Consider the following 17165-nt stretch of genomic DNA (forward strand, 5'->3'; position numbering starts at 1 on the left):
AATTCACTTTTATTTAACACGCAGACGTAAAAACATATCCAAAACTCACAGTTAGCATATTTGTCAAATTCCAGTATTTATAACTCGCTGAACTACAGCGCAGAACTGACAATTTCAAATATGTCCAACGAGTAATCGTGATAACAGAAAATTATGTTCACAAATAAGAAATATAATAACTTTATGACAACGCCCATCCGGCATTGGCCACACTTTTACACAATCGTAAATTCCGTTGAAAAGTGACAGTTACTGCTCAATCTCCACACAGTTAAATCCACAAACACCGCAGAAGTCAAAAATGGCTCTGAGCACTATGGAACTTAACTGCTGTGGTCATGAGTCCCCTAGAACTTAGAACTACTTAAACCTAACTAACCTAAGGACACCGCACACATCCATCCCCGAGGCAGGATTCGAACCTGCGACCGTAGCGGTCGCGCGGTTCCAGACTGTAGCGCCTAGAACCGCTCGGCCACTCCGGCCGGCCGCAGAAGTCACTGAAGGTTAATACACGTACCGTATTCCAATGCTTTCTTCTCCGATATCACAGCATCCTTATTGTGGCCGACCATGTTACAGCACAGCGTGTTCAGGTCAGACCCACGCTGTCTTGTTTATCTGCCGTGGCAAAACACCCACAAACGACATCGGCCACAGCCCGCCGTAAATTGCGTCCATACAACCGCAGAGCCCATGGCTTATCGTTCCACAGCAGCGTTGAATTCCCAAGCGTCTCGGTTTCACCATCAGTTCATTACCACAGAGTGCCAAAATTATTAATGCACAATTCGGACCATCCGGACCCTAACACTCTGCCGTTCCGTTTTTTTTGGTCGGTACTCTCTAACCCTCCATTCTTCGTCGCCACAGGGCCACTCGCCGCCAGCTCGGCTGTCAGAGCAAAGTGGCGAAGTAGCCAGTCCTATATGATGAAACCCACGATTGGATGGGAATTTACTGTTAAAAACGACATACCATAGTGCTGACACATTCGATGATAAAAAAAAAATCGTCTCATTGTTAACGTCTGGAAGCTGTACCTCCATGCGTTTGCAAGACGTGGACAATGAAAGAAAGGCTAGAAGTCATTCACATGGACAGAATGGGAAACCAAGAGATATAAGTTATGATGCGCTACAATAATGGGGGGGAGATAAGTGCTGTATCTATCGGTGGTTGGAGAGAAGCTGGTCGTTGGACAACCAAGACACTGCATATTAATTGCAGCAACTTAGAACTACTTAAACCTAACTAACCTAAGGACATCACACACATCCACGCCCGAGGCAGGATTCGAACCTGCAACCATAGCAGTCGCGCGGTTCCGACTGAAGCGCCTAGACCCGCTCGGCCGTCGCGGCCGGCTTGGCCATTTCCATACGGCACTTACTGTCAAAGTTGAATTTAATTATATTCCCATGGAAAAGCTGTACTCCTATCGTATTAATTTTAATTTTGATTACGTCATTACATTTATGATTGAGCCTTTTCAACAAAGTAATTTTGACTAACAACTGCCTGAATATGGAGAATTAGTTCTCTGAAACCGATAGTAATAGTAATAAAATGCATGTAGCAAATACGGAAGTTTACTTACAGCATTTAACAACTAACGTAGACATGTAGTTGTGAACTGACTTTGATGTTGGTTGGTTGTTGATTCTGATGAGAATAATCCTATCGCCAAACTTATCACAGTAATTTAGTGTTTTCCCTACCTCCATATTCGCAATGAACCCGACTCCCACTATTCCGTTTATTGCCACTGTTGATACCACCCTGTATCCTATTGACTGGAAATCATTACGACCTTTCTGTTACACTTCACCGAAACCTGCTGTATCTAAATCGATTACTAGCATCCCTGTCACATTCATTCCTCTGAAACTCCATGCTCGGACTCGTAGGATGTTAATGTTTCGATGTTTTTCAGCGTTTTCTGATGGTCGCCTCTCCCTTAGCAGTGCCCTCCCAGGGATACAAATAGAGGACTGATATAGTATCTTTTTTTCAATAAAGAGATCGTCGTGAACCTTTCTTCAATTTCACGTCACAGGACAGTGGAATGTAATCTAGATCTAGTTAATCTTTCTCTAAGAGAACCCAGAGGGAAAATATGTAGATACGAAGGGTTACGAATAATAGAATTTAGCAGTAGTATCAATGAAAACCTGGAACACAATTGCATGATTGAAAATGGTAAGTGGTGAAGGCAAGCTGCTAAGAGAACCGAAAAGTTGAATAATACTAAAAGAAAAACAGAGTTTCTACATTTCTTATTTTCTGCTTGTGGTGCTCTCCATCAGTTAGCAGTGGACATACAGAAATCAGATGTACTTCATAAAAATTTATTCATGAAGATCATTTCAATGCTTAAAATGGGCGACAGTTGGAGAAAGAGAGAAAGTGAACTATATACAAGAGGGGCTATCGAACATTTTAAAATACCTGACTGAATTACATTGCAAGGAGTTAATAAACAATAAATCAATACAATGAAGTGTCAAACTATGAATATACTGCAGTTAATCATAATGGAAACATGTAGGATGTATTTTCACAGATATGTATCACAAATAGTTACACACTACTTTGTACAAAATAATTCTTATGGCAAAGGAGATAATACAAAAGCCAGTTACTTGTGGGGACACTTATCCTTTGTTAAGTGCTATTTCCTGCTGGGGGAAAATTAATTAACATTCGTAAATAAAAAATGAAATAAACTGCACTAAAACATAAGAAATAATAAATATATTACGAGTTTTAGACACAAGGATGTTGCAGAACTTTTGAATCAATAGAGATTTTTTTTAATTATAAATTGTTTGTTTGATTTTTCCACAAAATACAAAATGAAAATTAATTAACTCATACAAAATAAATAACTTTGTAAGGTGTAGTTTATGAAAAAGAAATCAGATATCTAGAACTACAGGCATCATATCACTACATCGGCAAAATTGTATTTCATTACATTAATTTAGAAAATTTGTTACACTAACACTGGATCTTAAAATCAATCTATACTGAAATATCTTCAGATGACTTCTATATTATGATTTATGTAATTATTATATTTATTTTATTATGATTCTTTAATTGTAAAATTTAGTGGAATATATTCGTTTTTGAAGAACCTGAGTGTAGTATTCCACTTGGGTTTCTCTTATTTAGATACAAAAACATCCATGTGTTATTTGTTAAGCACTCCCACTGGTTCCAGTAAATTTACATAATCACTTAAATATGTTTGATGCAAATATTATTATTTTTTCTGTTTATGATCGACATAGTGCCACTCCAGCAATTACAGCTTTTTAATATTTATACATGCAGATAAATTACAGCATCTCATGAATCACAAAGATTAACTTTGTAACTTTGTGGAAAGGTATTGCAGGTGGCAGACAATGTGATTATATTGAAAAAATGTTAATACAACAAAATGAATAATTATAAATCAACTGCATAAATGTATCACACGACACTTGAGTTACCTATTTCATTGGTCTATATGTGGTTAATTTTTAAAAAATCAAGTACTGAATCTGAGAGACCTCAAATAGACATTATGCCTACATATCACTTAATTTAAACCAGTACCTTGTTGTTACCCAGTTTTAACCAAAATAAAAGCTATTGAAGTAGTATGATACGGGAAAAACAGTGGCATCTTTGTCAACATATCACCTATATATGATATTCTGTATCTATATTCTATACATGATATTTTGATTATGATAGAAAGTTCCTTTGGGCATGCCCAAAGGCACAGGCACTATGGTGACCACAGCCGTTATGATGCACATCAAATGAATTCGCAATTGCGAGTAAAGACTACCATCAGCTGTAGAATGGTATGACGACCATGAAAATTGGTGAAGCTTCCATATTTCGTCAACCATGCGTCGTACATCCACTATGTATATTCCCATACAGGTCAGATACGATACTGCAGTGCCTGTGTTGTTCTTATTACGATGCATGTCCAAATGAACTTTGCATTGTAATCAGAATAACACTGGCACTGCAATATCGTATTTGTCTGCCAGTACCAGGCAAGTGAATTTCAAGACTGTAAGGCAATATACATAATGGATGTACAAGTACAGTTTGTAGATGCATGGTTGACGATATATGGAAGTTTGGGTCTGGCTGTGAGTCTTGCATGGATAGCCAAATTGTAAGGCGGTTGCTCGCGATAAGTGAGGAATCCTGGTTCGAGTCCAGGTCTGACATAAATTTTAGTGGTCGTCATACCATTCTACAGCTGATGGCAGCCCTTATACGCAATTGTGAATTCATTTGATGTGTACCTTCTACATTGTTATTTCCATAATATTTATTTGTTTTCAGAAGCACATGTTTGCACAACCTATTCTGTATCATTACATAATTCTCTGGCAAATAGAATATGATTTTCAATTATGTTTCATACGTAATTACACATTTTATTACGATAGCTGACAATAGTTTATATTTGTATTCCGTTTTATACTCCCTGTAATACTGAACATTTCAGACATTTTCATTTGAACATTGAAGTTATGAGAATCATTAATCACTTGAAGCTATAATTGTTTGCCTGGTAACTTATATGTAATATGGTTCGCTAATCTCATATATATTTCATAATACTAAATCTCTTGTACATTCATTAACAGGCAATTGTATTCCGTCCATGGACAACAATCAACATGATGAGGTGGATGACTGCAGAAGGTCGGAAACTGAAAAGATTTATTACTGTTCTCAAACACATAGCTGATCGTGGCATCGCCTTGGCCAGTAAAAATCTAGATGGCCTAAAGGCCAGTGATAGAACACTCCTCACCTTTCTTCTTAAGGAAGAACATTCAGGGTCGATATTTACTGACAAGGAATTTCGTGATGAAGTGAGTACACTATTTCCAGAGATGTAAATAAATTTTCCAGGATTATTATAGGTGTCACATGTGTAAATAATGCATGGGGGCTTAATTAAATTAATAAGAATGCAAATATTTTTTTAGTAGCTGTATGTCCGATTACACAAGTTTCGTAAACGGCTGGCCCTGACTAGTTTTTGTACGCAATCTGACTGCATGGAACAACAACAAAGAATGAAATGAAAATTTTCGTTAATATAATTAATTAATTAAGTCCCCAGCAACTATAAAATCTACGAAGCCAACAAAGCACAAGTGTAGCTGTTCTGTGTGTGGTAGTATGACTCAACGCACATCTGGCACGGTTCTTCTTCAACAAGACAAGAATTTTTAAATACCAATTATACTGACGTGATAAAAGAAAATTAGAAATACTATAATTGCGTAAGGAAAGCAGAATTACACTCTAATACAAGAACACAAGCCAGATGCTTTGTTGACTAAACCTGTAATGATGCATTATTTGAGATACAGAAATATTAAAAAGAAAAAACAGGGAATTTGTTACCTTCATATATATTGATGAAAAGCACTCAGATCATTACAATATCTCCATTGGAACAACATCTGCTATCTCTCCCATCAAACTACTGCATAAAACATGGAACAACACTCTCCACTATCACATCTCACTCCGACTTCACGACAAGCAGTGTCCACCACAACTTCTCGGCAAGAACTGCCTGCCGCTACCTCTCAATAATCACTGCCAGTGGAGGCGGCGGAACAAAACTCTCTGGCGCGATCTCTGGCGCTGTGGCTCAGTGTAGCCACCTTTCATATGCCCTTCCTCCACGGCTAGAATTTGATGGTATTTTTGCCAGCATTGGTGGTGAAAATTCCACCAAATTCGTCAAAAAAAATACAGACAAAAATAAAAGATAATATTAATACGTAAATATCATATAACTAGATAAAATTGTGGTTTTGCACTGACCTTTCAATAGCCTAATATATAAAATACAGTAAGGAATACAAATTCTTTCATACATATGACTTTACATAATAGTTTACACAAATATCATGTGGTTAAACAATTCAATCGATAGTGTCAGCAATGACGAATATGTGCAGGCAAGAGTCTCATAACTTTTCACAAACAGTAATACACAAAAAATCAGTTTATACAAATATTTACATAAAATGCTTTCACAACAAGTAGTTGACAGTTCCAGCAGTAGCACCCAGCAATGTTGAATAGGTGCAGACAGCAACAAGTGACATCATCTCAGTAGAAGCAATCCATCAGTGGCACCCAGCATCGTGGAATAGGTGCAGACACCATCAGGTGACATCATTTCAGTAGAAGCAGTCCATCAGTGGCACCCAGCAATGTTGAGCAGGTGCAGACAGCAACAGGTGACATCATCTCAGTAGAATCAGTTCCATCAGTTTCACCCAGCATTGTGGAACAGATGCAGACACCATCAGGTGACATCATTTCACCAGAAGCAGTTCCATCAGTGGCACCCAGCATTGTTGAGTAGGTGCAGACAGCAGTCCATAATATTCACTATCACTAATCACACTGTTCATCAGAGTTTATAGGCAGAAAGTAAACATGTCCTATTGGCACCAATCATGTAGAAAAAGTACAAGTAACAGTCCATAATATTCACTATCACTGATCATACAGTTCATCAGCAGAAATTAATCATTTCTAAGTGTCACACATCATGTTGAAAAGTGCAGGTAACAGTTCATAATATTCACCATCACTACTCAGACAGTTCAAGCATGAACAATAGTTTGAATACACATACAAATGCTTTTACACTAAACATACAAATCATAACAAACGCACAAATGATATCAGATAATTGTCATATTAACTATTACAAATACACAAACATCAGTAAACCTATAATATTTATGGGTGTCAGTGCAAGCCACTACAAACAAATAAAATAATATTTAGGAAATAGGTGGGTAGGATTAGGAAAGGAAAACACACAAAACACACTCACTCATCTTTCATCCACATTGAGTATTACTGTGTAATTGAATAGTGTTACTGTGTAAATGCAATTCTGTCAAAATTTGATGTTCATCATGTGTATCAAGTGGTAGTGTCAGCAATGTATAACAGTCAATAATAGTTAAGTCAATGTCATAGTCATCATGTCAAGACCAATGTTTGCCAAGCTAAATCAAAATGTACGGTTGCTGAACAACTGTCAGTGAGCCAAGATATGCAAATACTTCCTCTCTCCCAAAAAAAAAAAAAATTATGTACTGCTTATTGATTTAACAAGTGTGTGTAGACAATCTTCCTTCTACTTTAGTGTTCTAGTTTGCTATCTTCATCCTCCTTGTTCCATATAGACCAACAAAAAAAAAATATGCACCTCACTTACTTTACCTCTTATCCACCAAAACTCCAATAATCATCAGCATCACAAAATCTCAATACTTCAATAATACCTCTTACGTCGATACATATAAATCTTATCATCAATATCATTTACCTTACCTCTTGTCCACAAAAACTCCAATAATAATCAACTTCACATAATCTCAATAATACCTCAATAATACCTCTTCAATACGTCGATACATATAAACCTTATTGCCAATATCATTTCACTTCCATAAAAACTTTTTCCTCTAGTCAGTCTCCTCGAACAAGTACAGATAAAATCCTAATACAAACCTCATCATCCCATACAATCCGAAGACACAATGTCAACACACAACCTCTGTGTAATCCATCTGACCAAAATCTTCTACTCATTATGAATTATAAACAAAAGAAATGCATACATGACCTCTAACAGACTTAGTTCGAATAACTCTCAGTAATTAAGTATGATTACGGAGTCTGTATCATCGTAATATTTCACAGTGTGTACACCACTTCAAGAATCATGGGAAAACAGAAGCAAACATGTGGAGTATTTCTTGTGTCAAGTGTCACTTGCTATTTCAAATGCTCACGAAAAATGCAGTGTAATAACTGTGTTGGTATGTCATGTCGTTAGCTTCCTTCCTATTAGCATAAATTTATACAGCTTTCATAAAACCTCCAGCTCATGTGACTTCTATGAAGTTTCTTGTACTAATGTCGTTCGTCGAATTATAGCAGTTCATTTTTCTATCTTAAAAATATAAGGCACTGAGCGTAAGCAAAACATGCAATAGCGAGTAAATATACCAGTACTGAACAGAATGTCAACAAGTGGATGCAGCACAATTCCTACAACGAGGCTCTGCCAAGTGAACAATAATTAATACCATAGTGTGACCTAAACTCAATGTTTGTACACCGTATATCAGCATTTCTATATACCGAATTAAAGAATAGTTATGACAACAAGCAGAAATGTGTAAATATGCAATCCATACACAATGCAGCAAATATGTATCTTACATAATAAACAGGTCATTAGCATCGTATCAGCGTAAGCAAATAAATGTTCATATGTAATCTTAATAAATAAACATGAAGGCGCAAGCAGATAAATCACAAAGTGTAACCTACATACATAACCACAGTCAGCACAATTAATTAGGTGACAATTATAATTTAAATAAATAAGCACAGCATGCACATAATAAAAAAAAATATGATATCAGTGAAAAAGCATAGCAGCCAAGCGATGCATAATATACACAAGTTACAATCCAGTTCATTAATAATCATTGTCAAAATCAGTTAACGTACGCAAGCACGTCGCTTCACAAGTAAATTCATAGAACATGAAATTAGCACAAAGTATGAATCACGTAATCGCCAGCAGCAAATTACGTCTAAAGTACGTACCTAAGTGGAAATATGTTACCTGAAAAATAAACTCAATTAATAGTTACCTTTTTAGTTCATTAGTTTCTTCTTGGAAATTACATTCTTTCTGAAAATTTCTCGATAGCAAGTCGTCTTAACGTCGGACACGCACAGAATTTACCTGAAGTTCTTAAATATTTTATACAACCGTATCCTGAAAAATACTGAATGTTAGTAACATAATTCATCAAGTCACTATAGCTTTATACTGATTTTATTCGGAGAAATTAAACACTGTGTAATTGTTTACGGCTGTCAGTGCATTCGCATTGAGCGCTCGATCAGCTGTAGGCGCGTGACGTAGGAAGTGATTGTTTGCGGTCAACGACTGCCTTGTGCGGCGCGCAGACTTGACTGTTGCTTTGAGTATGTGCCGCCGCCAAAACACAGCGCGGTATCCTTGTACTCTCCGCATGTTTACATCTAGCTGTTAGTTTTTCACAAGTATGTCATTCTACAAAAATTTTTCAAAAGTATATCATTCCACAAAAATTTTAACGTTAGATATATGATGTATTCCCTTAGAGCGTCGTGATTTCAGAGTTTCTACTTCGACAGTGTTATCATGAATAATTTTGCGAATTCTATATGGAACGTTATAAAGCAGAAAAAATTTCCGACACACGCCTTTTCCTTTGTGAGACAAACGATGAGACTTAATTAACACCTTCTGACCAACTGACAAGATTTTTAAACGACCAGGACGCTTTGCTGATTTCACTCTTCTAGCAGCCGCAGATGCAATATTTTGCAGAGCCAGGTTGACAACTTCAGAATGCCGCAGTTTCCGTGTAGGCGGAAAAGGAACGATTTCAGAAATGCGATTTGTCGGTGCGCTTTGTTTTTTAATATCAATATAGGCGGTAAAGAAGTTGAATCATTAGGGAGTTCATTCAGAATGTTTTGAAAAATATGAAGATACTGATCCCAAGTTTTGTGATTCTGATGACAATAAAGACGACACAATTTATTGATTTCCTTCATCCATCTCTCTGAAGCGTTAGATTGGGGGTGAAAAAGTGAAATGAAAATTGGTTTAATTTTACGACGCTGTAGAGTACGAAGCCAAATTTTAGAACGAAACTGTGATCCATTATCTGATATAACCTTATCAACATGACCAACTTCTTTAAGAAAATGTTTGATGAAAGCGTTAGATACTGAACGAGCTGTTGCTTTGCGTAAAGGTGTGAGACACATATTTTGACGTCAGTTCCACTGCTACGAAAATGTACGCAAAACCATTAGTAGATCGAACCACTGGACCGAACAAATCGACTGCAGCCATGTCCTTTAATTTCGCTGGAATGATAAGAAACAACGGTGCTCTGTGAGAAATTGTTGGCGGCTTAGCCTTTTGACATAATTTGCATTTGGCCAGAACAGATCGAATACGTTTTTCCATATTATTGAAGTAGCAATTTTCCCGTAATTTATGAAAGCATTTTCTGGGACCAAAGTGTGCATAACTGAAATGCGTATACCAAATCAGCTTATTAACCCACTCATCAGGAATACAAACTAACCAAACAGAGTTGTTGACCGATTTTCGTTTAAAAAGAACTTTCCAAATCGATCGCAAAAACGAGGTGTGATCAAAGTGTCCAATCTAACAAAGCGTCTAAGAAAATTACAGACACCAAGGAAACTACGAACATCACGTTTTGTGGTAGGAACAGCATAATTACGAATAGCGTCTAGTTTCTCTGGATCAGGAAGAATACCTTCTGTAGAAATAATGTGACCGAGAAATTTCACCTGAGAACGACCAAATTCAGATTTTTCTAAGTTCACAGTAATGCCAACGCTTGCAAAGATACTTAGTAATGAATCCAAAATTTTGTTATGCTCACTCCAAGAATGTTTAGCAATAAGAATAAGGTACAGTAAGTCCAAACGGTAATTTCCGAAATCACTTTTAGGTAAAATAGTCATATCCGGTTATTGTTTACTTACACTCTAGATAGATTGATAGTCGAAGAGTTGTTTTGATAGATGCAAAGAATAGTAAAAGAGTAGGCAGCGGTACAGAAAACTAAAAGGGAAATAGCACCACTGCAGCTCGGGGCCCTATGCTTGCTACGGCACATATTCACTTAGAGTAGTGAATCCCCTGAGGACTTTAATAGCTGCACATAAATTCTAGTTTGTGACTTGGTGGCAAATTTAGTGGAAGTGCGTACATAAATTGATCTAACCATGCACATGGATGTATGTCATTCTTAGAACTGCGGAAGATCTTAAATTTCCGAACAGTCAAAAAGTGTTTATAGTCAAAGTTTTCGCCTCGTGGCGACAAAGACCTACCGCGTCTGTCCCAGTCCCAATGTCGATTATTGTCAAGTTCGCGCGCCTGGCGCTCTCTTGTTGCATCCCGTAAATGAAACAAATTATTTTCTTCAAACCCCTCTGGTATCTGTGATTCTAAATTTCTTTTGCCGTCTTTTCCTACGATTTCGCCTTCAATTTGTTTGACTTGCTTTTTTAATGCCTCAAATTCCCTTTTCACGCGTTCATTAAATTTTCCCTGATTTTCAACATGTTTATTTATGCTCTGGTACTCTTCGGTTTCTGAAAATGGCAATGGAGGTGTGTCATCTGAATCTCTGTCCCCATTTAAACTAAGATTTGTCAATTTATCTGAAATCTCCTCCACTCTTTCCGATAAGTCACCAATTTGTTCTTTCTGTTTATTTACATCTTCCGTAAGTGTCGCGACTCGCGTTTCAGTATTAACGCATTTAGTAGTTAACTTTTCATACTGTTGTGTTAGATTATTTATTCTGTCATTTGGTATGGATTTCTCGATTCTCTCAAATATTTCCTCCTTATCGTGTGCACGTTGTAAATTTAACTCTGAAAATTTTTGTACTATCACGCGATCTCTTTCTTCCTGTTCTCTATCCTGTTCCCTTTGTCTAATCTCTACTGCAATTAATCTATTATTGTGAGAATTCAAAATCGGTTGTACTTCTTCTCTAATTTCTTTCTTTAATTCATCTTTCATGTTTTTGAAACATGTCCCTATTCGTGAGTCTAACCGTGTTTCCATTGTTCCCATCTCAGTTTTAATTGTTCCTATTTGTGATCCCAGTGAGTCTAGCCGTGTTTCCATTGTTCCCATCTGTGTCTTAATTGTCCCTATCTCTGTTTTTAATTCAGATCTAAACCGTGTTTCCATTGTTCCCATATTTAATATAGCGCTCATCAACTGCTCCATAGTAACTGTTTCAAAATTCTTTTCACCCCTAACATTTCCCCCAAAACCAGCTTCCTTCGTCATAGCTGTAAGGCTATCTGTGTTCGATACTATTTCAGAATCTTCTATCGTTAATCTCGTATTCTGTGAATTTTGTGATTGAGAAAAATTTTGAAATGGTTCCAGACTATTTTCCCGACTTATTAAATTGTTTTCCACTTCATTATTCATCACACTGTTCTCCTGTGTTGGCGAGTTCGCCATGTTAACAATTTCGTCGTTCTCACTATTCATCATTTTTGCCTTTTTCATCGATCGCGTAATCATTTACAAAACATACAAAACTCGTCACTATACGAAATTTATACACAATGACACTTTATCATCAACAATACCATTCACTCGAAATGTTTCCCTCAAATACGATTAACGAACAATAGAAGAATGACAATCACCAAATGTACACATGCAATACAAACTACAATTACTAAACTACAAATTACTACAACAATACTACTGTCTACTATTTTTACAATCAGAAGATTCCAAGGGACGATCCGAAGCAGCGGTCGCCACGTGCATGGGGGCTTAATTAAATTAATAAGAATGCAAATATTTTTTTAGTAGCTGTATGTCCGATTACGCAAGTCTCGTAAACGGCTGGCCCTGACTAGTTTTTGTACGCTATCTGACTGCATGGAACAACAACAAAGAATGAAATGAAAATTTTCGTTAATATAATTAATTAATTAAGTCCCCAGCAACTATAAAATCTACGAAGCCAACAAAGCACAAGTGTAGCTGTTCTGTGTGTGGTAGTATGACTCAACGCACATCTGGCACGGTTCTTCTTCAACAAGACAAGAATTTTTAAATACCAATTATACTGACGTGATAAAAGAAAATTAGAAATACTATAATTGCGTAAGGAAAGCAGAATTACACTCTAATACAAGAACACAAGCCAGATGCTTTGTTGACTGAACCTGTAATGATGCATTATTTGAGATACAGAAATATTAAAAAGAAAAAACAGGGAATTTGTTACCTTCATATATATTGACGAAAAGCACTCAGATCATTACAACATCTCCATTGGAACAACATCTGCTATCTCTCCCATCAAACCACTGCATAAAACATGGAACAACACTCTCCACTATCACATCTCACTCTGACTTCATGACAAGCAGTGTCCACCACAACTTCTCGGCAAGAACTGCCTGCCGCTACCTCTCAATAATCACTGCCACTGGAGGCGGCGGAACAAAACTCTCTGGCGCGATCTCTGGTGCTGTGGCTCAGTGTAGCCACCTTTCAATAAGTTTTCCAGAATTGTTATAGGTGTTACATGATTGGCTCCTTGATGTCATGATTATTCATTATTTATCATCTAGGGAAGAGAATTAGATATCAAAAATTGTCTTTAATACAATTGTATCCACAGACTTTTGGAAAAGCTAAGGCATGTTGCTTGTGAAGTTCAATTATTTTTATTAGTTACGAGGTAATAGCACATGACTTTGGTGTTTGAAGTGAATTTCATTAACAAAGAGATTAGATATGTTAGAGGCAGGGATGTCAACACAGCACATTACAACAATTTTATGCCTAAAATATTCTATGTGGACAATAGCTATTCAGTTATTTACTTTGTATAAAGTATGAGTAGAAAACATCACAGTGATTTAGATAGGGAAACAATAACATGTCCAGTATCTTAATAAAAATCTTTCAGGATCATTTTAAAGCAGTTATTTATTGTTTCTGTGAAGCAAGCCGAACATTGACAGGCAAACTATGTTGGAAGGGAGTTATGCATCTTATTACCAGCCAGTGCATACAATATGCTGGAGACGATAATACATGAATGCGAGCACTGTGGACGATAGCACATTCATTTTCAGGCAGTATGAATGAAGGCTGTGGGCGACGAAACTGTCGAGACCAGTTGGAACAGAACACACAACAATCAGCTGCTAGTCCCACATGCTCATCGCATAGTCCTGTGTGACCTCTGAACAAACACTGAACTGCTTCATTTCAGGCTTAGAAATGGAGTGTTTCGCATGAAGGCACCAATGTGTTCACACTCGGGGCAGGAAATTTCCCCTAGCATTATGAGAGTGTGTTCAGGCATCTAACTGGCCAGCCATAGTTCTTCATCTCGCCAATCGAATACCACAGGCCAACGTTGAAAAAGCTCATTGAACTATATCGATACCTGAAAAATGAACTTTTGAAGATTTTAATTGAAACATATTCCGTATAATATTTCTGTTAATAAATTTGAAGTTGCGATGGAAGTAGTTTCTCTGGTTGGTAAGTACCGCAACTGGTATGTCAAACTGATCGGCTCTTCTTCTTTTTGGACGAGAACATCTACGTGTTGATCTATACTCTGCAAACCAGTATGAAGTACATCCACTGTACCAACTATTAGAGTTTTTTCCTGTTCCATTGACGTATAGAGTGCTGCAAGAATGATTGTTTAAACGTCTCCGTCCATGCTGCAGTGCATCTAATCTTCACGATAGTGCCTACAGTCATCGTTTAGAGTCATTTCATGAAACTCATTTAGTAGGCTCTCTCAGAGTAGTTTGTCTGTCTTCAAGAGTCGCTCACTTCAGTTTCTTCAGGATCTTCGCGACACTCTTCCACGGATCAAACAAACCTGTGCCATTAGTGCTGCCCTTCTCTGGATTGTCGATTAACAAAGATACCTGTTACTCCACATAAATTGGCCCAATGGAAACGTTGTCAAAACTTTACCAACAGGTACAGAATATTTCAGATATATCTAAGAAACGTACTTATCTATGGGAAGTAAAACTGAAAGATGATGTTCGCTTCCTGGTTTTATTCAATCATGCCAATGAATGAGAGGGAGGCTTCAGTACCATTCAAAGGTGTTACTAATGAACTCTTAGGGAAGGAAAAGGACCTGCATCATACACCGACAGAAAAACAAATTGCAGCATCAAGAAGGAGTTCAAAATGGCTCTGAGCACTATGGGACTTAACATCTATGGTCATCAGTCCCCTAGAACTTAGAACTACTTAAACCTAACTAACCTAAGGACAGCACACAACACCCAGCCATCACGAGGCAGAGAAAATCCCTGACCCCGCCGGGAATCGAACCCGGGAACCCGGGCGTGGGAAGCGAGAACGCGACCCCACGACCACGAGATGCGGGCCAAGAAGGATTTGGCAATATAAGTGACAGTTATTAGGTGTGTTTCTACGCTACTGGCCTTTAAAATTGCTACACCAAGAAGAAATGCAGATGATAAACGGGTATTCATTGGACAAATATATTATACTAGAACTGACATGTGATTACATTCTCACGCAATTTGGGTGCATAGATCCTGAGAAATCAGTACCCAGAACAACCACCTCTGGCCGTAATAACGGCCTTGATACGCCTGGGCATTGAGTCAAACAGAGCTTGGATGGCGTCTACAGGTACAGCAGCCCATGCAGCTTCAACACAATACCACAGTTCATCAAGAGTAGTGACTGGCGTATTGTGACGAACCAGTTGCTCGACCACCATTGACCAAACGTTTTCAATTGGTGAAAGATCTGGAGAATGTGATGGCCAGGGCACCAGTCGAACATTTTCTCTATCCAGAAAGGCCCGTACAGGACCTACAACATGCGGTCGTGCATTATTCAGCTGAAATGTAGGGTTTCGCAGGGATCGAATGAAGGGTAGAGCGACGGGTCATAACACATCAGAAATGTAACGCCCACTGATCAAAGTGCCGTCAATGCGAACAAGAGGTGACCGAGACGCGTAACCAGTGGCACCCCGTACCATCACGCTGGGTGACACGCCAGTATGGCGATGACGAATACACGCTTCCAATGTGCGTTCACCGCGATGTCGCCAGACACGGATGCGACCATCATGATGCTGTAAACAGAACCTGGATTCATCCGAAAAAATGACGTTTTGCCATTCGTGATCCCAGGTTCGTCGTTGAGTACACCATCGCAGGCGTTCCTGTCTGCGACGCAGCGTCAAGGGTAACCGCAGCCATGATCTCGACCAACGCGAGCAGCAATGTCGCTATATGATAAACCGCACTGGCGATAGGCTACAATCCGACCTTTATCAAAGTCGGAAACGTGATGGTACGCATTTCTCCTCCTTACACGAGGCATCACAACAACGTTTCACCAGGCAACACCGGTCAACTGCTGTTTGTGTGAGAGAAATCAGTTGGAAACTTTCCTCATGTCAGCACGTTGTATGTGTCGCCACCGGCGCCAGTCTTATGTAAATGCTCTGGAAAGCTAATCCTTTGTATATCACAGCATCTTCTTCCTGTCGGTTAAATATCGCGTCTGTAGCACGTCATCTTCGTGGTATAGCAATTTTAATGGCCAGTAGTGTACATCTGAAGGATGATGTCTACCCAAATTCCGTGGCAGTCAAATAAGAGTGGTGCTATTAGTACCACTACGAGAGTGCAAATCAGGTTTGCTTTTAATACACGCTATACCGGAAGTGGGCGTTAGCTACCTTTGAGGTAGGACGTGGTGAGTTAGTTGGTGTTAGCCAAGAAAGCCTCAAGATGACAAAGACGCCGTTATCAACACCTCATTAGTTTTAACGAGTTCGCGTAACTGGTCTACGAGAAACTGGTTGTTCCTTCTGCAATTCTGCAGAAAGACTAGACAGGAATGTAGCCATTGTACACAACTGCTGGCAGCGGTGATCACGTGAAAGTACGGTCGCTGGAAGACCGCGATCTGAACGGTCACGTGGCACTACCTAGAGGTCAGCGTATGGCAACGGCTTATCTCGCGCTTGCATGACCCTGTGATCTTGCAATGCTAATCAGTGAAACTTGTTACCTAGGCAAATATATTTCCGAAGTTTCAGTACCGTAATTATTTTTTGGTGTTGTGAGTTTTTTTGTGGTTCATAGTGCGGGTTCCTGTAGTCATGTCCTAGTTCATGAACCACGGGCAATGTATGAGTGGCCAAGTAAGTGCTCCCGACAGTCGGGATACCAGTTACTTTGGAATAAGGCTGGGCATCTCGGACATATTCTGAGTCGTGGTCACCTTTGTGCTCATACAGCAAAGACTACCAAATCCACTGGTTAGTCCCTCAACCTTTAGGGGTAAAACCCAATGGGACTCGGGGCAAGTAAGGCTAGCAACCTGCTTCCCTGGTACATTAAATATGATGCTGGCAACAATCAGAGCAAAATGCCTCGGATCTTTG

At 38.5% G+C, this 17165-nt stretch overlaps 1 protein-coding gene across 1 annotated transcript in view; it reads left to right on the forward strand.

Annotated features, from left to right (window-relative positions):
- The window catches only part of LOC126088471 (cytochrome P450 4C1-like), a 172707-nt gene that overhangs the window by 90488 nt on the left and 65054 nt on the right, over positions 1–17165 (forward strand). Inside the window, exon 4 of the mRNA XM_049906613.1 lies at positions 4671–4901. Coding sequence (XP_049762570.1) covers positions 4671–4901 — 231 coding nt within the window. The remainder of the gene's footprint in view (positions 1–4670; positions 4902–17165) is intronic.

Source organism: Schistocerca cancellata, chromosome 6 (genome assembly GCF_023864275.1).
Source record: "Schistocerca cancellata isolate TAMUIC-IGC-003103 chromosome 6, iqSchCanc2.1, whole genome shotgun sequence".
Classification (NCBI taxonomy): domain Eukaryota; kingdom Metazoa; phylum Arthropoda; class Insecta; order Orthoptera; family Acrididae; genus Schistocerca; species Schistocerca cancellata.